Genomic DNA, 26,129 nt, shown 5'->3' with positions numbered 1-26,129 from the left:
AGAGACCACACTCTCTTAACCTCTGCACCACTAGTTCTCATGCAGCATTGCAACATCAGGTAGCTCATTAGAAATGCAGGTTCCCAGGCCACATTCTAGACCCACCGAAGCAGAGATTCTGGGGTGATAACAAGCTCTAACAAGCTCTCTCAGTGAGCATGATGCATGGTAAAGTTTGAGAACCCTGCATTCTCTCTCAGATGCAGATTGTGGACTTCTAGCTCTGCATCCCACCTCTCAGATGGCAGTGGAGCAGGGTGCCATCTTTAATGGAGGAATGAGCTACATCTGGTGCGATGGAACTAGCTGATCTATGGACTCCTTGCCCACCAGAGCACATAACCATCGCCCAGTTCTTAACAATGTGGTGCCTTCTCCAATTAGGGAGTGAATTCTTCCAGGATGACAGCACAGGACTCCATCCAGAGTGAAGCCACAGGAGCCTCAGCTCCTTAGCGAGCAATGCCCAAACCCCAACGTAATCTTTTCCTCCCTTTCCACTAAAGGAGATGGTAAAGAAGCCAAATCTCCATAAAGCCAAAGATCAAACCCAAACACAGCAATCTCGTTCCCAAGACAACATTAACAGAAAAGCTTGAAAATTCTTAAGTCATTGTGGAGATAGTTCCCTCATGGGGCTCCCTCTATGAAATTCTTGAATGTGACCCGGCTTGGTCTCTCTTTTATAGGAAGGATAGCAGGTGGGTGGAGTGGGAATGGGTTAAAAAGAAGTTCTCTGATGGGTAAAACCCTCAGCAGCCGGGCAGTCATCCTCCTGCAGTGATTTACAGCGTCCCTCTAAAAATATCTATGAGATCACAGTACATTAAGTGCATGACACCAAACATTTGTAACTAATCCATGAAAATAAAGTAAGGGCGTCATGTTGCATGGGGAACGCACTGGAATTTGTCTTGTGTTATCGTTCTAAAATAAGACGGCCTCAATTTGGTTGAAATATATCTTCACACATTGTCTTCCCAGAGCAGAGCCATTTGAGAAATTCTGATTGCAATTATAAGTGCTGAATAGGGAGTACTTTGCATTTCCTTTGATGATGCTGAAAGCTATAAGCAATCCTGATATTAAAATCTTTGGAAATTGATGAGTACCCCAGGCATCATTACAATGCTTTCTCACCCAATCCGAGTAATTAGAATCTATTATGTGAACACGTGTTAATATTTTATCAACTACTGCTTTTAATTAACTAAACGTATGAGGCTGCCTGTCATAAAGGGTGTCAGTTCATTTTAAGTGACCCACCCCCTTCCCCCCACCCTGTTTCCCAGCCAGGACTTCTGAGTCTGGATACAGTGCTCTATGGCAAACATACCACAGTACTGAATTCGGGAACTTGCCACAGCAGCCAGTCTTCATTAAGGGTGTACAGCGCTTTGCAAGTGATTACGTCTACTGGACCCTTGTTGATTTTCTGGTTCAGAGTCGTCACCAGCAAATAGAATGGTTCTCCAACAGTCTCCTTGGAAAAGATGCAAAAGCAACAGTTAGTTTTCCGCGGAAGCCACTGTACTTTCCAAAGAATTAAAGTTTCAATTTATGGCAATACGACAAGAGACAGGAGGCAGTGTTTTCTAACAATCAACATGAAACTCCCAAGAAAATACATATTGCTTCACTTGGGATTGAGAGCAAAAACCAGGAAACCGCCTCCTCTCCTTCCCCGGTGCATACGCGCGTTTGCGCATGCGTGCATCCATTTGCACCGGCACACCCCTGTAATTCTGTTTCCTTGAGTTTAAGTGCATACATGGTAGACCATGCTCACCAGTGGGTTACTGCCAAGGAACAGTCAGTAGATGTTGAGATTAACCTGTGTTTACATTTTTATTTAACTGCTTTTAGCAAACCAAAAATAAATGACATTTTAAAAAATGCACAATAATTAGCCTTGGTAATAAGGATGAATATATGAACATTAATACATTTGCCAAGGAGGGTTTTTTATGATTTTTTTTTTTTTTTGGTGTGTGTGTGTGTGTGTGTGTGTGTGTGTGTGTGTGTGAACAGCTTTTCACGAGGGCACTGACCTTCAGTTAAACTGTCTGTAGCCTTGTCTCCTCCCCATGTGCCAGGCCTGTCCCTGGCTGTTCCAGGACACCTCCTCACAATCCCATCCAGGCACCTATGCTTCTATTGAGCCACAGAGGTAGTCTGGGTTATTCCTTTCCCTGGACCACAAGCCAATTCATTTCCTCTAAGACTTTGCCCAAACACTCAGCCCTGTCCTGATGGTTTCATATTCCAAACTTCTGCCATATGCTCTTTTTCCTGGATGGGGAGCTGCCTCTTCCAGGCTGTTACTAAAATACCTCAAACAGGTAGCTACTCTCTGTTGGGAAGGACTCTGAGAAGCTCAAGCCAGAGGCTGTGTTCTGCTTCCACGGCATCCTCCCAAGGCCTGTAGCCCTAGGTCAGCTAGAGAGTGTTTGCTAAATAATAAACCTTCTATGATCCACTGATAGTCAGCTGATACATGGGGGAGGAAGAACTGTGACTGGGGCCAGGAAGTCAAAGTGCCTTAGAGAAGATAAAAAGCAGCCACGTGGCTATGGCTGGAAGCACCAGTTTACAAAAGTCAAGCTTTAGAGCCATCGTGCCCAGTTTTCAAACAATCCCACTGACTTTCACATGCTTTCTCTTGAACAGGTAAATTACTTATGAGCTCTTTGAAGTCTCCTGGGGATCCCCCCTCCCCCCCCCATCCTATCCCTTCCTTTATCCTTAACTGCAGCACATTTGCCCTTCCCAGCCCTGGGGCTTGTCTTGCCCCTTCTGCCACGTCCTCCTCCCATGTCCCACCCTCCACTGGGCTCCCTTCACCCCCTCTGTCTCCCCTACTGAAACAACCTTGAGTTGCTTCTTCAGTGCAGGGAAGAGATGGAATGTTTCCAAGGCGGGGAGGCCAGTGGAACCGAATATGATCTCTAACGCTCATGAGAAACTTCCTTTATTTGGTGGTTCACAAATTCACTGTTCTCTGCTCTTTCTCCCCACCCCCTTGGGTAATGTCCTGACCACAAACCCAGAGCCAAACTTCTCTCTTCCTCCAGAGCAGATCAGAGATGGGGCTGAGCACCTCCGTGCAGGGGACCAGGCATGCCCACAGAGACTGGATGGGGGGCCGGGTCTCCTGGACTGTGTGAAGGGACAGCTACTGACTCCAGGGTCCTCTGGTCAGGATTCTTTAGACTAACCACACTGAGTTAGTGACATCTGGGATTACGCCTCTGCCCACATTCAAGGTTCTAAACCTGGCTAGTCATCACCAGAATCCCCTGGGGGCACTAGTAGAAATTCAGATGCCTGGGCCCTCTGGGCCCCACAGTAGTAGTCTGGGTTATTCCTTTCCCTGGACCACAAGCCAATTCATTTCCTCTAAGACTTTGCCCAAACACTCAGCTCCTCTCCTTTCTGGAGAGGAGGCACAGGCATCCATACTTTTCAAACCTTTCCAGGGGTAGGGTGGGGGATTCTGATGTGTGGTCAGTTTAGGGAACCAGAGGGCCATGAGGCTTCTTTCTCACCACTGAACACAAGGTCTAGGTGAATCACACCTGCTGGGGACTGACTCCCCTCCCACAGGGGCTAGGCTTAGGCACTCCAGCAGACCAGGGCTGACTCTCTTCTCAGCACACAGTGGGGTGGCTAAGAGGTCTAGCCTCTGATGCTGTTCCACACCAACAGCAGGACCTGGAGAGAGTGCCACCTCTTCTGTGTACCTCATTTGTCCCAAATGCAACATGATCAGAGGGGCACTTGCCTCACAGGACTGTGAGGGGATTACATGAGAAAAAGTGAGAAAAGCTCTATGATGCTTGGCACATTAATAAACGACAGCCACCAATTGTTTTCCCACCAGTCCTTAGCATCTTGGAGGAGGAAATTACCTGGCGCTGATGGAGCTAGTGCTGCCCACTGGACATCTGTGGAGCCGGGTGGGATGCCCAGGGCCATCAATGGCCCACAACCCCCTGGCACCTGGTTGAGATGGCTCCGCAGTCCCCCTCCCCCAAGGAATTATTCCACTGAAAGCGAAAGTATCAAGTATCACCGACTGGCTGGATGCCACTTCCTCTGGGGAGCTGAGCCTCCCACTCATCACCCAAGTGCTCCCCGCGCACTCTTGAATCAGCACCGAGAAATCCTGACCCAGAATGCTTTGCTCAAAGGGGCCGCTTGGGCTGGAAGCCCAGATTTTCTGAATACCTCACCCCTTTCAAGCCCCAAAGCAGCCTTTGAGAGCGCAGAGTAAGCATCACAAGATCCCAGAAGACAGCGCTGGAGGGGAATTTAGGGAATTTAAAACCAATGACCACACCCCTCTTGGTGTGCAGAGAAAAGGGATGCCCGATGGAAAGAGCTGGTCCCGTGGCACCCTGCTAGCCTCTTTGCTTCTAACAAGATCCCCAGTCCACTGCTTTCTGCTCCCTCAGGGGTTCTCAAATATGGGCACACAGGACTACCCTGAGGAGCTTATGAAAAGCAGGGATTACTGGGCCAGCCCATGAGCCTGGGGTTTAGCGGGACTCTGGGGGGCAGGGGATGCCCTCTGAAGACCAAGACCAGGGAACCGGGCGAGAGACTCCCAGCCTCTGATCAGCAGAAGTTTTGGCTGAAACAAGAATAGTGGGAAGCAAAATATTCACACCCAAAATAACCACTTGACACCTCCCCAAAGCATATGATGATTTATACCAAGTAAACAGAAAAGAAGGCAGATTTCATTAATCTTAATAAACGGGCATTGCCTCAGGAGAAGAAGGAGTTGGTAAAAAAAAATTTAAAAAAAATTGTGCATCTACTCTAAGATTGCATTAAACATTAAACTAAGCACAGTCTATTTAAAGTGCTGCTTTTGGATCTAAACTTAAGTAGCACTGTTAAAACCTGTGGCATAGCAGTGTATCTTATTCAGAGTTTAATTAGATTTTGAAACTAGCTGCAAATACACAATTATGCAGTTTTTCTGGAATCTGGATGGCTGGTAAAATTAAAGAAGGATAAGAACCTTCTGTACTGGGGTCCTCAGAGGGCCAAAGAAAGATTGAGTTCAAGAGCATACCTTTATTTTCATATTAATATTTTATAATAATAATGGCCAGCATTTATGGAATGCTTGCTCAGTACTAAGGGATTGCATACATCTTCTCATCTGTGCTTCAAAACAGTCCCAAAATAGTCATCTTTTCTCCAATTCTACTGGTTACACAACAAGTAAGTGGTAAAGTCTAGATTCAGATCAAGCCCACCAGCCCACTCTACTAACCATGGGATCTATGGAAAGTTTGCTTATGAAAAGACTTTCAGATTCAATTAAATTGCAACCACGTTCAGTCAATCACTCCAAGACAGTGAACTCTAGAGGGAGGAGGCTCTTTGGGGACTTCTTTAACGTGGAATGGCTGGTGAGAATCGACTGTCATTAGCTCTTGGTGTATTGGTAGGTAATGGTACTTCTAAAATGCTCCAGAGGATCTGAAGACAGTGTTTTTGTCAATGCCTGAATTATTTCCTCTTCCCAGTACATTTTCTTAAATGGGCAGGCGGGGCCCTGGGTGTTAAAGCTGGGAAGGTGAGCTCACTTGGATAATCTTACCTGAGAAAATCCTAAATGAATCACAATTGCATAGGCCAGTTACAGAGAAAGTGATTTTTATTTCCCCCTCTGTCTGCTCCCAGTAAGGACCAGGATTAAATGTGGTTAAACGCTGATACTATGGTGCATTCAGGACTTTCTCAGGCAAAGACATCAGTATCTACTAAAAATAACTGCCTATTGTCTTACCGCTGACACTGCTGAGGATACGGTACTTACCCGAAGAAAACCAGAAAGGCAGACGGACATCCAGTTTGTGAGAAGTTTTTCAACCACGGACTCTGTGCGCCTTAGCATGAGTTTGGGCTGCATGTTACTGGACTGTTCCATCAAGTCCCTGGTCAGCACCTCCAGGATGCTGGTCAGGTAGACCAGCTTGGTTTGCAGAGCAATGGTTAAGAAGGAGGCAAACAGACACCTGTTTAAAAACAGAGCCCCCATTAACCACCAGTTCCTGGCTTGGGTGGACACTCATAGTGGCTTCCAAGGATGCTTACTGGGCAAGGGGGTGCTTCTTCTCGGGCACCTTATTGTTTTAATATGTAGTTTCTGACCACTAGTATCTTTTTGTCATAAAACCAACTTTAGGACATTTTCTGTGTTTTTAGCCCTTAAACTAGAGTGGTAACAAGAAGTGAATCCTTTCCCAAATGTTTAGTTTTTTTTTTTTTTAATTAAAAATAATACTTCTGTTTTTCTGATTGAGAATTTGTTTTCTCAGTGTAGGGGTTTTTCAGGGTTTGGGAGGGGGTTGTTGTGTGCATGAGTGTCTTCAAAATAAAATCTGTGTTGGGTTGGTGTGATGGGACTGTAGACACCCTGGCTGCTAAGGGCTCCCACCGAAGGCCTCTGGAAGAGTGTATCCAGGTTCAGAAGTGGAAGTGAAATAAGGGGCTCAGGTTTTATCATCTCTGCTTAAGGGCTTTCAAAATAGAAAAGAATTGACTAATACCTGTCTTTTACTGAGAAGTTCTTCTGCTTTTCTAATGTATGGATGACAGTCACCAGGAAACTTTTATTACAGATCAGGGCATCCAAAGCTGTGAGACTTTCATTCTTGTCATTGGCATCTCTATTCTGGAAAAAAAAAAAAAAAAACAAAGAAAAAAAAAACACCAAAGAATATAATATAATATAATAATATACTCGAACGTTTAAAGTTAGAAAGTAGATTCCACAATGGGTTTTCCAAGACAATGAATTATTTAATATTGAATTCATGATCCAAAAAACCCACAATAAAAATTCAAAGCAATAATAATGGAGATGATAATGTTGATGATAACACTATGAAAGTCAGGCAGTCACTGGGCTAAAAATGAAAACTTAGAGACTTACATGCATATCTTCGGTGAAGATGTGTGTGAAGCCACCTGACTGAGAGGAAGGAGACACTTTTATTATTCATAACATCCAAAGGAAATGAATAGTGTATTTTTGTTATAATACCCAAGTCCGTTTTAATAAAGTAGAGATGCTATTTGCTAATCTGAAGAGCCCCCGGGCATATGCTTGCTACATAACCTCTAATACATAATAAATAATTATTATTCAGCTCTCAAGAAACACCAAAGAATCCGAAAGCCGCTAAGAAGAGTAACAGTCATTGCATGTGAGTCCCATTTTTTGGTGGATGAAAGTATCATCTTGCATTTTGAAAGAATGGACTCGAAAGTTAAAGAAGTGGTGTTTGAAGAAGATTATGCAAATGTCAGACCACTCCTCAAGCATTTACCTTCCAAGGATACACACTAAATTATGCTGGTAAATTTTCACAAGTCTAAGCTAAGTAGCATCTGCTGTCTGGGTACACACTGTCACTGGGAAGGGGGTAGGAGGGGTGTTAAAAGTGTAGCTACTGGAGCCAAACTACCTGGGGCCCAGTCCTGGTTTTATCTCATACAGGTCGCATGACTTTGGACAAGTTACTTAACCTCTCTGCATTTGAGTCTCCTCATATGTAAAATGGGGACGATCAAGGCTCCCACCTTGCTGGCTGAGTGTGGAAATGAAATGATCGAGTTCCTGCAATCCATGTCAGCTACTGACATGTCCTCGGAAATCCCAAATTTGGCAAACTAGGTGATGATGCTGTTATCCCACTGGTTTTGAAAAATATTTTTATGTACTATGCTACAGAGCTCCTAAACATAAACTTTTGAGTTTTTAAAAATGTATCATAAATCTTAGTGCAATCAATAATTAAAACTTAAAAGCATGCTGAGTATCGCTTTAAATGAATCAACTTAATGGAACATAAACTCAAACATTCAGGCTTTTTTTTTCTTCTCTCTCCCACCCCCTGTGGTCCTACTTTCCTCAGAAAAAAAGGGGGGAGAAAAAAGCAAGAAGCAAAACCAAAAACTAAACCATAACAACAACAACAACAACAAAAAAAGAACAGATCCTGGATTTCATTTTCTAGTCTCTACTGTTTCCCTGTTGAATCAATTTCACATAATTGGGCAGTTTAAACAGGTTGACTCTTTAAAAAAATTTTTTTTATTTAGTTTTTGGTACCAGGGATTAAACCCAGGAGCATTAATTACTGAGTCACATCCCCAGCCCTTTTTATTTTGATTTAAGAGACAGGGTCTCACTAAGTTGCTAAGGGCCTTGCTAAGTTGCTGAGACTGACTTTAAACACTCTCTTGATCCTCCTGCCTCAGCCTTCCAAGCTGCTAGGATTATTGGCGTGGGCCACTATGCTCGACTTATCAGGTTGACTCTTGACCTTAGATAGGGAAATGCTACCCTGGCTGGCTGCATTCTAGGCCTTCCTCCTTCCATTGGGATTCCCCTTTTTCTAGGAGGGTAGAGCTTCTGCATACCCTTATTTCTTCCCCTATTTTTGGCAAATCAAAGAAGAGTTGCTATGAGAAGCAAGCCAATCAAAGCCAAAACCAACAGGTAGGGCAAAGAACCAGGGGGCAGGCGAGCTGTGGCTATCTGGGCACCTGTTTCCCTTGCATTCTGCCTACTGCTGTCTGTAGGTGTCAATCAGTCAAGTCCTTCCAACACCCAAGCTCCAGGCCTAGGGGATTTGGCTCCTGATCAATCAGCAAAGCGCCTAATTAATATGAGGACTTATCTGCAGCCTGGGGTGCATTTCAAGTGGCGTTATCCTAATATAATGTTTCCCTGTTCTCTCTCTCCTTTCTTAATTATTATAAATTCAATTTTGACTCAGGTTTTCTTGTGACAAATTCATGCTTGTTTCTCCCATGTCCTCTCTTTTAATGATCCTTCTGACTTCAATTTTTATGGTTTTTCCCAGGTGCCTTTCAAGATTACACATAATTTGGAGTTAAATCAGTTGGCCCCTTTCAACTATTTCTCGTCTCCAAAGTAATGCAGCACTGTTGCTGGGATTTTTTTCTTTTCTTTTCTTTTTTGAGACACTCAGCTTGTAACAGTGTTCCTTTACCCTGGTCACTCCGTCTTGCTCTTGATTACTGAATTTAGAAGATAGGAAGATTTCTTTTTTCGGGCCACAGATTATTCTATTCAGCACTCAAGGGCAATCATTAACTGTAAAAGCCCACACAGTACTCCTGTTGATGGTCGAAATCTCTATTATTTTATTGCTATTAAATTCTTAATGGGGATCTCAGATTGCTGGGAAATCGGACTCAAGTTGCAACCTTTGCTGAAGCCCTGTGAAGTCATCTGATTCAGGGACTTGAACTCCCCTGCCTGAGCAGAGTACTGCCATAGAAATGGATGAGGCAGCAAATGGCAAATCTTGGTGCCCAGTCATCTTGGAGGATAAGTTAAAAAAAAAAAAAATACAAGTACAAAAAGTTGAAATCTTATTTATAGCCTTCTTGATTTACAGTACTAAGGGTTGGCTCCAAAAACATGTGGGTGTTTTATGGAGGTATCCCAACCTCCAGACACAGCATCGCACATCATGGTGTCCACTTCTAGAATTATGGAGAAGCTGGAAACTGCTTACTGCATGTGTCTGGGTTTCTGAACTCTAGGCTTCTAGCCAAATGTAGCTGACAAACTTCTGGTAAGGTGATACAAACTCTCCTTTGACCTGGAGAGATTTCTGGCTTTGCTTAGAAGTCTAGACTGAAACATGAGTGCTGACGGGTTCCAGAGGTTGGGTCTCTGTGGTGGGGTCACCAGTTCCGGACCAGAAAATAAAAGCAAGATGGCGGAACTGGAGCATCCAGACGTGGAGGTGATGATACAGAGGATGAGTGAGGACCTCGCCAAAGTCTTGGGAGGGTAAATGAAGAAGGCTGAGTGAGTGGGTGAGGAAATGGAGGTGTCTGAACAGAGGTGAGACCCAAAACCCCAAAGGCTAAGTAGACTACTCTTCTGAGTTCTACAACAATTAATCATTGCGTGTTGCTGTTTCTACTAAACAAGCATAATACAAATGGGTCAGCTGAAGAAAAACTGCCCAAGAAAAGCATAAACATTGCTAAAATGCCTGTTATCCACAACCCAAACTCCATCCATGTCTGCTTGTCTTCCTTTTGGCTGAGCGTACTCCTCACTTCCAATTGAGAAGTAATAGTGAATAATCTAGTAGCTGCAATGTAAGTCAGGCACATAAACACAACAAATTGGCCAGCCCACAATTTATTGATTTCTAAATGAATTAGCTCACTTCCCTGCTACCAATTCAGTGCTAAACTGGTAGTAAAATAAAGCGGAAAAAAAAAAAAATCATCCCTTTGAACTTCCAGCCCTACTAGGTTTTTGTTCCTGGACAAAGACTAATCACCAGTGACCCATCACTGCTTTTGACCCTGATCAATGCAATTAATAATTATCTGCCTTCCTGCTCTGCTCCAACTTAAGCCTAGATTTTTGAACCAAGTGTATTATCTATAGCTGCCTTGGAAAAGCAAACACCTTCATTATTATTCAAGACTCAACCTTAGGAATATGATCAATGCTTCTTTACCTCAGGGAAGAAAGTTCTCAGAGCAAAATGTTTGTAGTCAAGGAAGGGAACAGTTCCAAAACTATCAACCACATCCAATTTATCCATCTGCAGCTCAGCAAAGCCTGCAAAACAGAATCCCAAGAGTAATATTTTAACTCCACAAACAATGGATAAGATCTTCTGCTGTTTTGTCTAACACGGAGTATGACCTTGGTTTTCATTAAAGAAGAAACAATAGATAATTACTTGGTTGGCTGCAGAGAAGAGCTAAAATAAAACACAAAGCCAGGCCCAGGCCCTGCTGTTCGATGGTCTTCTATTACACAAACAGTTCTCACTACTGCGGCCATCGCCGTGTAAGGGTGAAAATTAAAATACGAGTAAAATAGGCTTGTTTTTCTACAAATAAAATTTTGGACTCACCATCGCGGATCTCCTTCCGGAGTTCGCTTTCCAGAAGCTCCAGCTGTTGACTTTGTTTGCGACTGAGTTCCTTTGATTTCTGCCTGGTCACCCCTACGGCCGCTGGGGAGACAGAGGGGCTGCGTCAGGCAGACGTGCAGACGTGTACATTTAAAAGAACAAAACCGAAAAGGAGGAAAAGAATCAGGGGTAGAGAGATGGAGAGAGGGAAACTAGAAAAGAGCATTTAAGAGCTGGATGATATACGGAAGATTTCCCAGGGAGAGGTCACTGTCAAGAGGAAGATGCTACAGGAAAAAAAAAAAAATCCACTCATTTTAAAAGTGAAAACTAAATCAAATAACCTTCTCTTGTAACCAAAGATCCCAGCTGGCTGAAAAGTAATGAAACAGGCCACGTTTCCCTACAGCCACAGACCACTGATATTGTTCCATTCTTTTTTCAGTGTTTCAAAACATCCCTGGAGAAATAACAGTTGTGAGGCAAATGCAGAAAGAAACCACAGATCCTCCGGTGGCTACATAAGCCAAACTCGCATAGCTCTAATGGGGCGACATAATGGGGAAGCCATAGACACCCCCGCCCCCCGCCAAATCTAAACATTGCTTCTTTCTCTGCCCCATCTTGTTTCTGACCCTGCTGTGGAGGAAGTAAGCAGAATGGATTCAGTGCTTTGGTTCAGGTCCCTGCTCTGTCATTTACTAGCTTTGTGACCTTGGATAAGTTCCTTAGGATCTCTGTGTCTGGTTGCTTTATCTGTAAGAGTGTCCGCCTTATAGTGATGGATAAGATCCTGTTGACAGGATCATAAGAAATAACTCACCGAAAACATTTATAACTGAATCTTTAAGGAGAATGAGTACTCAACAAACTGTCAACTCTCATTATTGTTCTAGAAAAAGTTTCTCCTCATTTAACAGAAATTACAAAATAAAAGGGCTCTGCTACCTGTAGGTGTGAATGGTACCGGAAGGGACTGCAGCACAGAGGTCGCAGCCCTAACCAAAACATGCACTGTGCATCCCCAAGATGAGTATGTAGGGACTCTCAAACTTACTGGGCCACAGAACCCCTTTCCAGGACTGTGGCTTGGTTCCTCAGGCTGCACTTTGAGCAACACTGTCTCAGGCATGCAAAGGACGTTAGCGGGCCACATCCATAGGTCATGGAGCCTTTCATGGAAAAACCTATGGGTTCTGAGATGGCAGGCCTGGGCCGGGTGCGCTTAGTGTGTCTGCTTGTGACAGGATGGAGGGACTGAAGAGTGTACTTACTCAAGCTGCTCCCTGGAATGTGGAAGAGGAGATGAGCACTGTGAAGGTATTTGCAGACACAAATGAAGCAATGTGCCACAGCGAACCTACTTCACCTTAAAGGACAGAAACAACCTCTACAAATGGAGCGAAGGGAGTGGGATGCAGAGCCACACAGAGCTCAGAGAATCACTGACTGATGTGACTCTCTGCTGAGGCTAGTATGTGTATGAGGTTGCTTAAGAACAGAGGGTTCTCAAAACAGAGGCCAGCATTTGGACTTTACAAGTGACCTTCTTAACTGAAGCTAACATCAGCCAAGACTTTATTAAAAATATCAAGCCCAATTTGAGATTCTAGGTAGATGATGGAGCTGGGCAACTTGGGGAGAACATAAAAGATACCTGAATTAATCAACAGGACAAAACGGGATCTCTGAAAAGTGAATGCACTCCCTGAGGCCTATTAATCAAACACACCCCTCTCTCCTTCACTGGACTGGGAACTATTCAAGGCAAAGGACAAGGCTGTAACTCATCTCTCCAGCCAGAGATTTGCACAGTTAGCAGCAACATAACAGATGCTCAGTGAAAAAACAAGGTGAATGGATGCAGAGATGAATGAATGAATGAATGAACAAATGAACAAGGGAGGTAGGGAGTAGATACCAGGAAAACTTCAGCAACTGCCTCTACTAGCCTACAATATTAGAAAGGCAATGCTTGTGTTGCATCGACAAATGGGAAGTACTCCATCAGTAGGTGAGAAGACCTCTTCTAAAAAGGAATGAATGAAGACCTCTTCTAAAAAGGAATGACCTCTCAGAACCAGAGGTCACAAACTCAGTGGCAACAGGGAGCAGGTCCACGGATGGGGTGAGTGATCTCAGGGGAGATGACGAGACTGTGGTGAAACCCGGGAGCTTGTGTCCTCTCTCCAGGGGGCGCCCCTACAAAGCTCTAGTGAACTCCTGCCAGAAACCTACAGGCTCCAGTGATTCAGCTCTTTCAAACTTCCAAGAAAAAAAAATTTTTAAATGTGAATTGCCTAATTTTTAAATATTGTCAACTTCCTTCAAGTTTTAAAAGATGCTGTGTAGCTCAACAAAACACACCCTGGGCCCAATTCAGCCAGGGGACTGTCACCACCGGAGCCCTGTGTCCACAGGAACCTTGGAACATTGCAAAAGATGACCGAGCACACTTGGCAAAGTCTAGCTCTGTCAGGAAAAGCAGGGCTGGGTAGGGGTGGTCTTTGGTAGAGGGAGAAGGCAGGACGAGGTGACCAAATCCTGGGAATCCATAGTCCCTGAAGAATGCTGAAGGAATAACGGAGATGGACATTTTCCCATGGCAAGTCAAAGGACGGGGGAAGCAAAGTGGATCATATGTCTTAAGTACCAAGACACCATCTTTTATTAATGAAGCATCCTTAAAAAAAATATCTTTCCAAAGCCCTCTATGTGCGCCTATCATTCCCATCCCCAAGTTTTGATTTGGGTTTTCACCCGTTAACACTTAAATTGAAGCAAACAGATCCTAAAAGCTGAAAGTCTGCCTGCCTGACGAGACGCCCCGGGGAATAATCTCTCTGACAAAATTAAACAGGGCACTTACCAAAAATGACAATCACCAGCAAGACAGGGAGCACAATCAGAAAATACCAAGTGGAAGGGACAGACTCCTGCTCCACATAAAGCTCCAAGTTTCCCAGTCTGACCTATTGGGACAGAGAGTGTCATTAGGCCCAAGGGACTTGAGCATCATACCTGTGTACGTCATTTGTCTCCCCAAGTGGTGTCCCCCAAGATAGAAAAAGAAGCAGTGAGTGAGGTAGAATTCTGAGTTCAAATCCCACCCCGGGGGAGAGATCAGTGAAGTGTCCTTGAGCAAATCAAGAACATCTACTGTGCCTCCGTTTCCTGATGCGTCAGTGGAGGTGTGAAGACTAGACCTGTGGCCTTCAAACTCTGGCCCTCGTTGCCCTGAGAGTCATAAATTGCAGGAGTGACCCAATAAAGAGGGGGAAGCCCCCCTGCCTTTTATTCTACAAAGCAACTGGACTTCATTCTTTCTACACCTCTGCTCCTTGGTGGGTTGATTTTGATGATGAAAACCAGTTTGACGATGCCGACCGGACCGTCCCTGAGAGCTTTCTCCAGCTTTAGCTATTTTGGGGATGGGGTGGGGAGAGGATAATGAAAATTTCATAAAAACCTGAAAAGGGAAAAACTGTACTCTATCCTTCTTTCTCTGTAGGTGTGCACAGACGCATTAAGACACAGTTCCGTGCTTAGAACCGTGGTTGCTCCTGTGGAGACACCGAGCAAAGAGGAGGGGTGGATTCTGGACCAGCCAGCGCAGGTTCTCCCTCCCAGCCCGACTAGCTGCAGGATCTTGAGTTAGTTACCAACTAGTCCTCAGTCTCCTCATCTCTGAAATGGGATGCTCTGCTGGGCTGTTGTGGGCTAAATGCACTCTACCCTTTTAGTACATTGGCTCATGGCACCCCTGCTCAAAACTCAAAGCCTCTTCCCAGAGCTCCAAAGCCAAGCCCTTGCTACGGCCCACAAGGTCCTAAAGATCTCCCGCTCTCCCTGTTAACGCTCTAACCTCCTGAGAGAGCTCCCCCTTGCTCCCCCCACTCCAGCCACACTGATGCTCAAATCCGCTGCAGGCTGCGGCCTCAGGCCCTTTGCAGCTGTGGCGGCCTCTGCCCAGGACATAGCAGCTCAGCTCCCTGAGGGCTAGCTCTCTCTCCTCCCTGGGGGCCCTTGCTCAGATGTCACCTTTCAGGCAAATGCTGCCTTCTTTGGTCAGCATTTGTGGACACTCCCCACCTCCGCTTCAATTCCCCTCACTTCATCTTCCTCCCTAATGTTTGCCCCCACCCACCACATTTCTAACCTTTTCTCTGAGCTACGTGTCTCTTTAGGTAAGTGCCATAAGGACAGGTTTGAGGTTTTTGCTACTATGTCCCCATCACAGTGTAGACACTCGGACTGTGTCGTGAATGGGGAGGAACATTAGCATCACTCCTTCCAGCCACCATGAAGGTGAGAAGGCCTGTGTCCAGCTGGTGTCTATTTATAGTTATTGTTACCCCCTTAAGCAGATGAATGAAGGGAAGCACAGGGAAGTCAAGTGACTTACCTATGGACACACAGCTCTTAACTGATGCAACTGGGATGTTTTTGCCTTCCAATCTCATATGTTCATTTTTCTTGTCCTGTATCCAATTATTTACGACTATAGATCGTAAAGATTTTTTTTTTTTTTTTTTGGCAGTGCTGGGAATGGAACTGGAACTCAGGGTCTTGCACATGCTAAGCAAGTGCTCTCCCATGGAGATGACATCCCCATTTCCATAAAGCATTTTTTCCTATAGTCTTTGCAGACCTTCAAATGTGGCATACGTTACAAAGGGTGACTTCTAATATGTTTCCCTTCTCAGTGGTCCCACATCTTAATTGTGGGACACAAATACACACTGCAGTGATAGGTCCCAAATATCTGGGAAAAGAAGGATCCCAGGAAGCATGACTTCATGGGGAAGGAAGTGGCTCGTGACCCACAGGTTACCAGGTCTCCCTCAGACTCTGATGTTACTCTGGGTGTGCAGAAAAGGCCCTTGTTTGGGGTTACTGCTCAGACATGTCACCTCCATATTTGGGAAAAGAATGACAGCTCATTTGTCAGTGGGTCTGGAGATTCTGCTCGCAGATGCTACGGTCTAAATGTATGGCTAGAACAAAAGCTATCAAGACTCATTAGTATTATACACAATGGTGTGTTCAATGCTTTGACATTCAAACAGGAAAACTGGTGGATTGTGCCAGCTATTTTGGAAAAATTATGCTTGGGCTTGTGGTAGCAGCTTTGTTTGTTCTATTTAAAGTGACGATCTAAAGATTCATGAAAGATTCCACTCTGGCCCCCAGGTTAGCCACTGAGTTACCAAAACTCAGGTAAAGATAGCAGGTGGCCCTGCCAGGTGACTCACACGGACTTTCTTGGAAGAAGTGGCGATGCTGTTGGCGTTCCTGATGTTTTGAATTTTGCAAAGGATGGTGGTGAGATCTTGGTTTCTGGTAATATTTTCAAAACTGCAATTTAATTGCTTATTTTCCCCATGGAAGAGTGTAATTTCAATGTCTTTCTTGGAAATGTTGAAGTTGTCGTTTTCTTTCTGTGAAAAAAAAAAAACCAAAAAAACCAAAGATGAAGAAATTAGGACACACGTGGAAAGTCGCAGCACAGCACACCTATATACAGCCTGGGCGTGGGAGCATCCCATCCGGAGAGCAGAGAAACGTACTTGAATTTTTACTTCCAGTTCTGTGTCAATCTCAGATTCGACTCGATACCCTGTAAATCTGGGGTCCTCGAGATACTGCAAGGTTCCACAGTCCAAGTAGGTGTCTTGTACTCTCAGCTTCACAGCGACATTCGTACGTGCTTTTGAACTCTTTAAACTGGGGGCCAAAAACATGCAGAAAGTCGCCATACAATGTTCAGAGACCTGGGAGAGAAGCAAAGAGCAACTTAATAACCGAAGGTCCCCAGCTCTGGTCTCTAAGAGCTAAGTGACCCAGGCAACCAAACTTCTTGGAACTTTTCTGTTTTCCTGCCTGTCTAATGGGGGTAGCAACACCTCGTACCTCAGAGGATTAAGTGAATCCCAAATTAAATCAAATGAGATAAGTTCTTATTCAATTCAAGGAATTGGAAGAGATCACACACACACGCAAAAATGCTTAGGATGCTGTCTGGAACATGGTTAGCACTCAACACATTATTATTTTTTTTAAAGATATGATAGATAGATAGATATAGAATATAGACATATATTTAGTTGTAGTTGTACACAATACCTTTATTTTATTTGTTTATTTTTTTGTGGTGCTGAGGATCGAACCTAGCGCCTCACAAGTGCTAGGCAAGTGCCCTACTGCTGAACCACAACCCCAGCCTCTCAACACATTATTACTAAACCTGTAATAATGAAAGCTGTCAGAAGGTTATGCAATGGCAAGATAGGCTCTGAAGAGGTTGATGCCGGCTACAGAAAGGGGAAGACGTTGGCCCAAAGGGCTTAACTGTCTTTTGAGGGAGTCCAGCTAAGTCCCCAGAAATTTCTGGAAGAACAGAGCACAGAGCACAGCCCCTGGCTAGAGCCTGCTCCTGATCTGATTGCGGTGGGCTGAGTCACTCTTTGTTGGGGAGCCTCCTCCAGATCATTAGCAGAAGTCAGTAACCACAGGGAGGAGGAGAAGGCTGCTTGCAGGAGAGACGGAGGACGGGAGAAAATAAAAGTCAAAAAGGAAAACAAGGACCCCAAGAAGTGAAGAAGGAACAACTGGAAACCATGCAGAAAAAATGGGGCCCGATGGACAGGTTGATTGAAAACAGCAGCAACGACATAAAAACATTGTCATTTTCGGGTGATCAGAGAGGAAGGGGAAGCTGATAAATGTTTAAAGAACAACTGAGGCTCAGGAAAAGAAAGCTCTCAGGTGGGGAAACTAGCTGCCTCTTTGCCTTCTCTGACGCTGAAGCGTGAAGGGCAGGACGAGGTACATTTGAGGCTGGCATTTGGACAAAAGACCTCCCTCCCACCTTACGCTTTATGGAATGACCCCGTCTCACTTTTCTATCACTTTTGTGTGATAAGATGAAACCACTGAACCCACCTCCTCAGCAGGCTTGGTCCCAAGGAGGATGGCTTTTTACAGCCCTCTGGAAAGTTCTCCAGCCACGGGGTCACCCAGCCTTGCTGTTCTAAAGACCCCACATGTTCATACCAGTGACCAACTCCAATAGTGCTCTTTTTCTCTCATTTTTGAGCCATTTCTCAGTCACCTTCCTGGCTAACCTATTTTCTTTCCCAACTGGAGCTGTTCTAGACTCTATCCGGGGAGCTCCTTCCTCCATCCTGGGTGCTCTTGCTCCCACGCTGTTGTCCCCACCCTGCTTCAATGCTAAGGGAAGCTGGTCCTCTCTCGTGTCACCATGGCCAGCCCACTGACCCGTCCCGCTGACGACAGCCAGCGGAGAGCCCAGCCAGAGCTGCTCACGTTTCAGATGCAGGGGGATCCCGCAGGAGCATCTCCGTCAGACTCCCACCCTTTTTTCAGTTCCTGCCTCTCTGTCCTCTGCACCATTGCCACATAGTGACTTCAGTGTACTCAAGTCACTCTATGCTCCGGGACCTTCAAAAGCTCTCCATTGTTGCAAAATTAATGGTGGGGTTTTCAGTGTGACCCTTTCTTGCATGAACTCAATATGGTTTCCCAGCCATCCTCCTTGCTCATCCCTGACCCATCCACTGGATTCCAGCTAAACAGGCCTGAGCCACAGTCCCATCCAGAGCAGGTGAGGAAACTGTCCTCTGTACCTGCAGTCACCTCCTTGCTTCCACCATCCAAATCCTACCCATCTTGCTATACTCTGTAGCAGTCTTTTTTCTTTCTTTCTTTCTTCTTTGTACCAAGAATTGAATCCAGGAGTGCTTGCATCCCCAGTGAGCCACATCCCCAGTCCTTTTTATGTTTTATTTTGAGACAAGATCTCACTAAGTTGCTTAGGGTCTTGCTAAGTTGCTGAGGCTGGCCTTGAACTTGTGATCCTCCTGCCTCAACCTCCCAAGTGGCTGAGATTACAGGCCCAGCTCTGCAGCAGTCTTAATTCCATCTGTATGTAGTTGTTCTTTCGATGAGACACATAGTGTCTTCTTGGACTATATAGGGTCTCTGATGACAACTTTCAATCCCAGGATAGATTTGCCATGTCCCTCCATGAAAGCAGTATGTTTGTCTCATCTTTTGTTTATGCACCCTGAAAAATACTTTGCCTACAGTGGGTGATCAATAACTTGTGCCTGATTTGGGAACAGCATTTGAAAAGGAGAGCATCCACTAGCATGCTTAGACCATGCCTCTGGTTAGACAGTCAGTCAAGCAACTGGAAGTGTTCGTATCATGGACACATGACCCATGTGTGAGGCTTGGAACTGGCTCTGAAGCATGTCTAGACATACTTAGGATGAATCAGGAGGCCCTGTAGCTAGGCCTGAGCCACACTGGGCCCACGTAGAGACAAAGTCTGTCATCACCCTAAGCGGTCAGATGGGGCCCAGAGAGGCTGTTTCCCCTTATATCTCTCATCAAAGAGAGAAAAGGGGAAGAGAGAAGGGGAAGAACATTGAGGAAGCGCTTCGAAATACAATTGAAGTCCCCAACCTGTATCTAAAGTCCCTTATTTCCTTCCTTGTTCTTGACCTCGGCAGCCTCCATCTAGAGATTCTGAGAGAACCCTGATGGGAGAACTGAGCAGTCGGTGGGGACCCAACCTGCCCTACACTTTCCACCGTGGGGAGATGGAAGGCAAGGGAGGGTGAGAGCAGAGTGAAGGGTCCAGAGGAGACCAGGGCAGGAGGAGAAGCATGTGACGGGACTCCTGGGACCTTAGCAAGTCTCCCGCCTCTTTGAACTTCAGCTGTCTGTGCAAGGGGAATACCTCCACCTACCCTGCCCAGAAATGCCATCCTTCACATCACACCTCAACCATGCACAGAACATTTTCACACGTATTCATAAGCATTGTCTCATTAAAGTGACTTGCCACAAATCACACAAGCAGCACACGGCAGGCCTTGTCATACCAAGTTCATTTCCCGAAATGCTTAACTATTAGTGTGAGGTCTTGTTATTTCTGGTATAGCTCAGATAGTATGTATTATGCAATAGGAAAAAAAAAATTTGAAAAATAGGTAAATTTTAAAAGTTTATAAAACCAAAGACACAGAAATAAAGAATACCCCTCAACAAAGTTTAGAGTCATAAAAACAAACTCTTTATTGGAAATACTGTATAGTTATTCACTTGGACTAAAAAGTTAAAAAAAAAAAAAAAAAGAAAATAACTATTGTGACAAAGCAGTAGAAGACTTACATTTATGTTTCCTTTTAGTTCATGTGAAATGATTAAGTTGTCAATGACATCAAAATTTCTGCCCACAATCGTTATATTTTGACCACCACTGGAAGGAAAGAAGCAACAGGTTGTTGGCATGTATGAACGAAACTGTTGATTGAGTCACACTTAATAATAAACTCAGTAATGTCAGGGAGAAAATTATTTAAATTTTTTTTAAAAATTTTGAGACAGGGTCTCACTAAGTGGCTGAGGCTGGCCTTAAACTTGTGACTCCCCTGCCTCAGCCTCCCAAATTACTAGGATTTCAAGTGTGTGCCCCAGGGCCCAGCTTAGAAAAGTAATTTAATTTCAAATGCAAAACAGCTTTAGGAGTCTTTGAGTTTATTAGCCACAAATTCATGGTTTTTAAGACACATAAACAAAAAAAAATTCCAGGTCAGATGCTATTTTAATTCTAGGAAAATGCCTAAATTCCTTAATAGAATTTGATTTGTTGTGCCATTTCACCACGTATAATCAGATCATCAGCTGTACCTTGAAAAGGTTTCACTGAATTTTGTTTGATTGCTATTTAATCTATATGAAGATTCTTCAATCTGACAATTTTCAAAATCAAACTCCCAACCTACCAATTATATTTTATTTAGGGAAACAGGGAATACTTAGGATAAGGTAAAATTATAAACAACATTAAAAAGTATAAATTCCAATATCTGGGAAACCATATAAATAGCCATATAAGGGGAGGCTATATTTATCTCGACAAAACCAAGCCCCACTGACCTCATGTATTCTCGGTGCATCATTAGATATAAACCAAGTGGTCACTGGGCGTGAAATAAACAGCTGGCGTCCCCATTCTCATGGGTCACCAGACACTCATTCTAGGGGACAGGAGCCTGTGTATGTCAGGTCCAACAGCCGGCTGAAGCCCTGATGATGAGACCAGGGGGTGGACAACAGCAGGCCATGTTGTGTAGGGCAGAGAGGAGACACTGGGCCCCAAGTCCTCCAGCTGCAGGGGGGCAGGGCTGAGCTCGCCTCCTGCCAACCTATCATGATTACTAGAACACCAGTCCCAGCATCGTCATCTGCTGATGGCCAGACTGCAGAGCCCCATTTTTGCTCAATGCACAAAGACTCAGAGCAACCAAGACACACAGGCTAAGAACGTCACAGGTGATGGGACAGTGAGAAACCCCCTCACTCATTGCAAAGCAGAGTACTGTGGAGGCTTGGTACAACATCCTTGGCCACACTACCTGGTAGTCAGGCCATGTTGCTGGAACTCTCTCTGTGCCTTGGTTCATGCTCCACCAAAGGGATGACCCATAAAGGTCTCTCAGGCTTGTGCTGAGGACTAACCAGGTTGGTAGGTGGGATTCACCAAGCACATGCAAGTGCCACTTGCACGTCTGCTTCTATACACAGGACAGAAGCAGTCTCAGAGCTGGGGAGTCCCATGCAACAGCCTTGGCTTTGAAGCTTCAATGTCCTTATGCCACTGAAGTGGGCCAAATTGTGTCCTTATCCTAAACCCCAGTACCTCAGATGTGACTATATTTGGAGATGACTGGGATGGACCCTAATCCAATTTGCCTAATGAAGAGGAGATTAGGACTCAGACACAGAGGGAAAAGCCTGGTGAAGGCCCAGGGAAAAGCCACCAGGGAGATGCCTCAGAAGAGCCAAGCCTGCCAACACTTCCACCTCAGAAGTCCAGCTGGAGAACTGGAAGGAAATGGATTTCTCTTCTGGGTTTTTTTTTTTTTTTTTTTTGGTTTTTGCACTACTGGGCATTAAACCCAGGGCCTCATGCACTTGCTAGTCAAGTGCTCTACTGAGCTACATCTCCAGCCCTATGGAAATAGATTTCTGTTGTGTAAGCCACCCCCAGTCTGCCATACTTTGTATGGCAGCCTCACAAACTAATACAGCCACCTCTCACTTAATCTTAAATAAGAACATCAGAGGTGAATTTTTTTCCTTTCCTTTCCTTTCTCCCAAAGCTTTGTGAGCCCCTAGTTTTATCTAGAGAATACTTTGAAAATTAGCTTCACGCTGTGTCAGATGAAGAAAGTCTCTTTAAAGTTATATTCCAAAATCTGAATGTGGATTTAAATTCAGCTAGGGAGAGAATTTTTTCCCCCTCCTTAATATATTGGATTCATCTAGAAGAATTTATTTTGGAATTTCCATCTTTCACTTAGTGAGTATCTTTGAAAGGTACATACTGCTTTTCCTTTCCAGAGCAATAGCTCCCAATTTTCACTCAAAGCATTCAAAACAGCTGACTCTAACAGTTAAAAAATGAAAGATGTAGGAAAGGAACATTTTATCATGAGCAGGAGTGACACATCACAAAGAAGGTCACTTATCGGTAGCAGAAACCTAGCCTAAGAATAGTTGCTGTGGTTCAACAAACATTTGAGCTGTGAGTTTCCTGGCAGCCATGGCTAAGAGCACAACAGGATGTGCTCAAAGCACTCATATGACAGTGGGAACAACCTGATTGCCAGGTACACAAGTTTCTAGGAGTAAATCCTAGAAGGAACTGTGTGAGAGGAAAAAAGATGTGGCTACTCTTTCTGAATATATTTGCATGACATCCACGATCTCTATGCATATGACCCATAAGCAGAAGGAGACGAACATCATGAATCTAGACTATACCTCATCCAGGTGGTAGCAGGAAATATGAAGGAACAGTGAGGCAGGGCAATGTAGGATAGAGCTCCCACAGGAGAGCAGTTCCCACCATCAAACTGGATACACACATCCTTCATCTCTTTTCGGCTCGATGGGAGAGAGAATTTCATATGGGTGTCATTTAGCACATGGCTAACCTGTATCCTAGAAAGGGGCAGAAAAGAACTCTTACATGACACAGACACTGACCACAGCTGATAGCCCAAGGTGACAGCATATGAATTACACTTGAACTACAACACCGTACCAATCATCAGAACAGCTGCAGACAACTAGTGAGTGATTCATCAAAGGCCACTTGCCCAATTGGGGTATGATCTGGGGTTCAGGGGCTAGTTCCTCTTTTGTGTGTGTGTGTGTGTGTGTGTGTGTGTGTGTGTGTTCATTTTTGTCTTTTTATTTGTATTTCACTTAGAAGTGGAGAAGGAAGGGGAAGTAACTATTGCCCTCCAAAAGCCCCAATAGAAAGTGGAACATGCAATGGGTATTGCATTATCTTAAGAAACCATGGTTAACTTTGTGGAGTATGGTATCAACATTACTCTTATCTGTTAGAGATAGAGACCTAGTATCTATGAGCGAGGGGATATGGTGTCTGGGATGTGCTTTTAAGAAACTCCAGCTGCTACACTCACCCACCTCCCCCAGGAGAAAGTAGATGAGATAGATGAATGGAAACTGGAAAAATGTTGATAATCTTTGAAACTTTGTAAAGAGGTTCATTACACCCCTTTCTCTTGTAATCTTGTACTTGTTTGAACATTTTCATAATACAACAGTTTTTCAAAAAATGAAAACAAAAGAAGCCCCAGTCAAGCACTGGGAGGGCAAAACCCAACACACACAGAGGGAATCAGCAGAGAGCCTAAACTGAGCCCAGGAGTTTCAAGGTCACTCAGCATCTGGGCTCAGCTACCCCCTGGGTAGTCTCTGGACTGGGAATTGGCTGGGACTGTTCTGGGTGCTTTTGACATCCAGTAGGAGCTGTCCTTGATGCCCTTCAGGAGTCAAAGCAAAGCCTTCTACAACATTCCCTCTGTAACCCCAGCCTCCTACGATGACCATCTAGAACACACTTTAAGACTGGTCTGTGTCTGAATAATGCTTAGTTGAACTAAGTTATAGGAGAGTCTATTAATTACTACTTAAAGGATGCATTTTATCAACTTCAACACTATTAATAAACCTTCTGAGAAAGCAAATTGAAAGAAACCATTTGAGTCAGTTGGTACTTACCCTACCTCAAACATTCTATACACAGCAAAGCTCTAGGAAATTCATTGTCAAATGGTTGATCATTAAAATCCAAACTTGTTTATCAATTTTGGAAGTAGAGAGGTGGAAATGTAGGTCATTCCACTGCTGCCCTGGTGTTTTTCTCTTCAAAATAATTGCACATTTAAAAAAATACTACATTAAAGGAGTTTGGGATTAGCATGGGCTCAGGTATAGGATTAACTGGGTATTATGTCGGCTGCTCATGAACTTGGGTTCGCCACACAGATGTGGTTACTGAAATGCTACACACAGAAAGGTCTCTTAGTCATTTAATTTAATAACTGCAGTAATTCAAGACACACTCAAAATGGAAATGAGAGCATAAAGAATCAGAAACGGGTAATACTCTGAAAACGACTTATTTTCCAGTGAAGCTGATTGCCTTTCAGTGAACACACAGGTGTCTAACTTCACAGATTTCACTCTACAAAATGAAAGATTTTCATGGTAAGGTATTTAGCCAGGATAAATGGCACGAGAACACCCAGGTTGCATAGATACGGCCTCTAATGTGTGCTTGATCGCTCAGGTACAGCGTGCAAGCCACCGATGAGTAGCTCTTCTCGTCAGGATCGTAGATATTCCAGATTGACTGCTACGAGGGGAAGGGGGCGGCAGTGATGTGCAGCAAATGAATTAAAACAGAAAATGCAGTAAATAAGCATGGCAGATAGAATGCTGTACAAATCTGTTTTAGCAGTTAGAAACCAAAACATCACGCTCCAGCAGATTGTCTTAACTGTATTTCCATGATGGAAAAAAACCCAGTATTATACTTTATATAGATGGCAACATCTTTTACTCCAAATTAGCCCAAACTTACAAAAACTAACAAGCAGAAAACTCAAATTATCTGTTACGTTATTATTATTATATTTCTCTTCCCCCCCGCCCCGGGTGTGTGGGGGTAACAATTTGATCAAGGACATCATTGAGCAACTGAACTTTTTTCTCAAAATTTCACTGATAGGATGAGTTAGGGGGAAAGAAGTCATAGAAATCATGACATTCAAGTGACATACTAATCAGATATTTATGTTTGGGTGTTTTGTTCTTTTTTTAAATCACTAATGTATGTATTAGTGATTTAATTGTATGAGGCTAAAATCAAACCAGAAAATAGAAAGAGTCTATAAACAATGACATGTCCATACAAAATGAATTTGAAATTTTCTTTCTTTCAGCCTTGGGGAACATTCTGGAAGAGGTGCTTCATAAAATGCAGTCCAATTCCAAGGTAGGAAGCTAATTTTCCAAGTGCATCATTTTAATAACAATGTTTGCTAACCTTTATACTTGTTGTTTTCTTTTTCTTTTAAAAAAATTTTTTTTAATTGTAGATGGACATGATACCTTTTCTTTATTTATTTATTTTTATATGGTGCTGAGGATCGAACCTAATATCTTGCATGTGCTAGGCAAATGCTCTACCACTTAGCTAGCTACAACTCCAGCCCCTATACTTGATTTTCTTAATGAAAATTAATCAGGGCTCCAATAGGCAATATCTTGAAATAATTATGTACGGAGATTTTGAGGGGAGGTGACATGGGTCAGATTTTTTCACAATGAACTTCAAACTTACTGTTAAAATTATTTTACTTATTGGAATTATGTCGAATGCGAGGACTAATTGGCTCACGGTAGTGTATGGAATTGACTATAGAAAGGTTCCAATCACACTGATTCTCTTGCACTGGTTTTAGCTTTATATTACCAAGGATCAATTACTAGTATTTCAACTCACACATCCTTATCACAAGTGCTGGTTCCTTTCAGGATCATGGTGATATTTGATGCCCGGGTAAAGTTGGCTCCTGTAACGATCACGTTACTTTTCCCCAATGTCGATATTTTCTGTGGCTCGATGGCCTTAATGTAGAAGACCTATTGGAAATAAAAGATGAAAACATAAGATCAAAGCGAAGAAATGGCATCGTTCCAAAAAAATCTGTTGATGTGCTGCAGTTCGAAAAAAATCACTGGGAAATTACAACATTT

General features: G+C 43.9%; 1 protein-coding gene across 2 annotated transcripts in view; it reads right to left on the bottom strand.

Moving 5' to 3' along the window:
- Positions 1 to 26,129, bottom strand: part of Plxnc1 (plexin C1) — a 142,780-nt gene that overhangs the window by 37,193 nt on the left and 79,458 nt on the right. Inside the window, exons 10-22 of one of the 2 annotated variants that reach the window (XM_076853210.1) lie at positions 25,876 to 26,015; positions 22,815 to 22,994; positions 20,153 to 20,244; positions 17,785 to 17,792; positions 16,523 to 16,726; positions 16,208 to 16,393; positions 13,822 to 13,924; positions 10,953 to 11,054; positions 10,548 to 10,651; positions 6,959 to 6,997; positions 6,573 to 6,697; positions 5,840 to 6,038; positions 1,337 to 1,483 (exon numbers count right to left, since the gene is read on the bottom strand). In XM_076853210.1, coding sequence (XP_076709325.1) covers positions 1,337 to 1,483; positions 5,840 to 6,038; positions 6,573 to 6,697; positions 6,959 to 6,997; positions 10,548 to 10,651; positions 10,953 to 11,054; positions 13,822 to 13,924; positions 16,208 to 16,393; positions 16,523 to 16,726; positions 17,785 to 17,792; positions 20,153 to 20,244; positions 22,815 to 22,994; positions 25,876 to 26,015 — 1,629 coding nt within the window. The remainder of the gene's footprint in view (positions 1 to 1,336; positions 1,484 to 5,839; positions 6,039 to 6,572; positions 6,698 to 6,958; positions 6,998 to 10,547; positions 10,652 to 10,952; positions 11,055 to 13,821; positions 13,925 to 16,207; positions 16,394 to 16,522; positions 16,727 to 17,784; positions 17,793 to 20,152; positions 20,245 to 22,814; positions 22,995 to 25,875; positions 26,016 to 26,129) is intronic. The other variant, XM_076853209.1, reaches the window with a different exon arrangement.

The sequence above is a fragment of the Callospermophilus lateralis genome, chromosome 4, assembly GCF_048772815.1.
Source record: "Callospermophilus lateralis isolate mCalLat2 chromosome 4, mCalLat2.hap1, whole genome shotgun sequence".
Classification (NCBI taxonomy): Eukaryota; Metazoa; Chordata; class Mammalia; order Rodentia; family Sciuridae; genus Callospermophilus; species Callospermophilus lateralis.
Note: the sequence above shows the minus strand (reverse complement) of the source record. Positions and strands in the feature narration are given on the sequence as shown.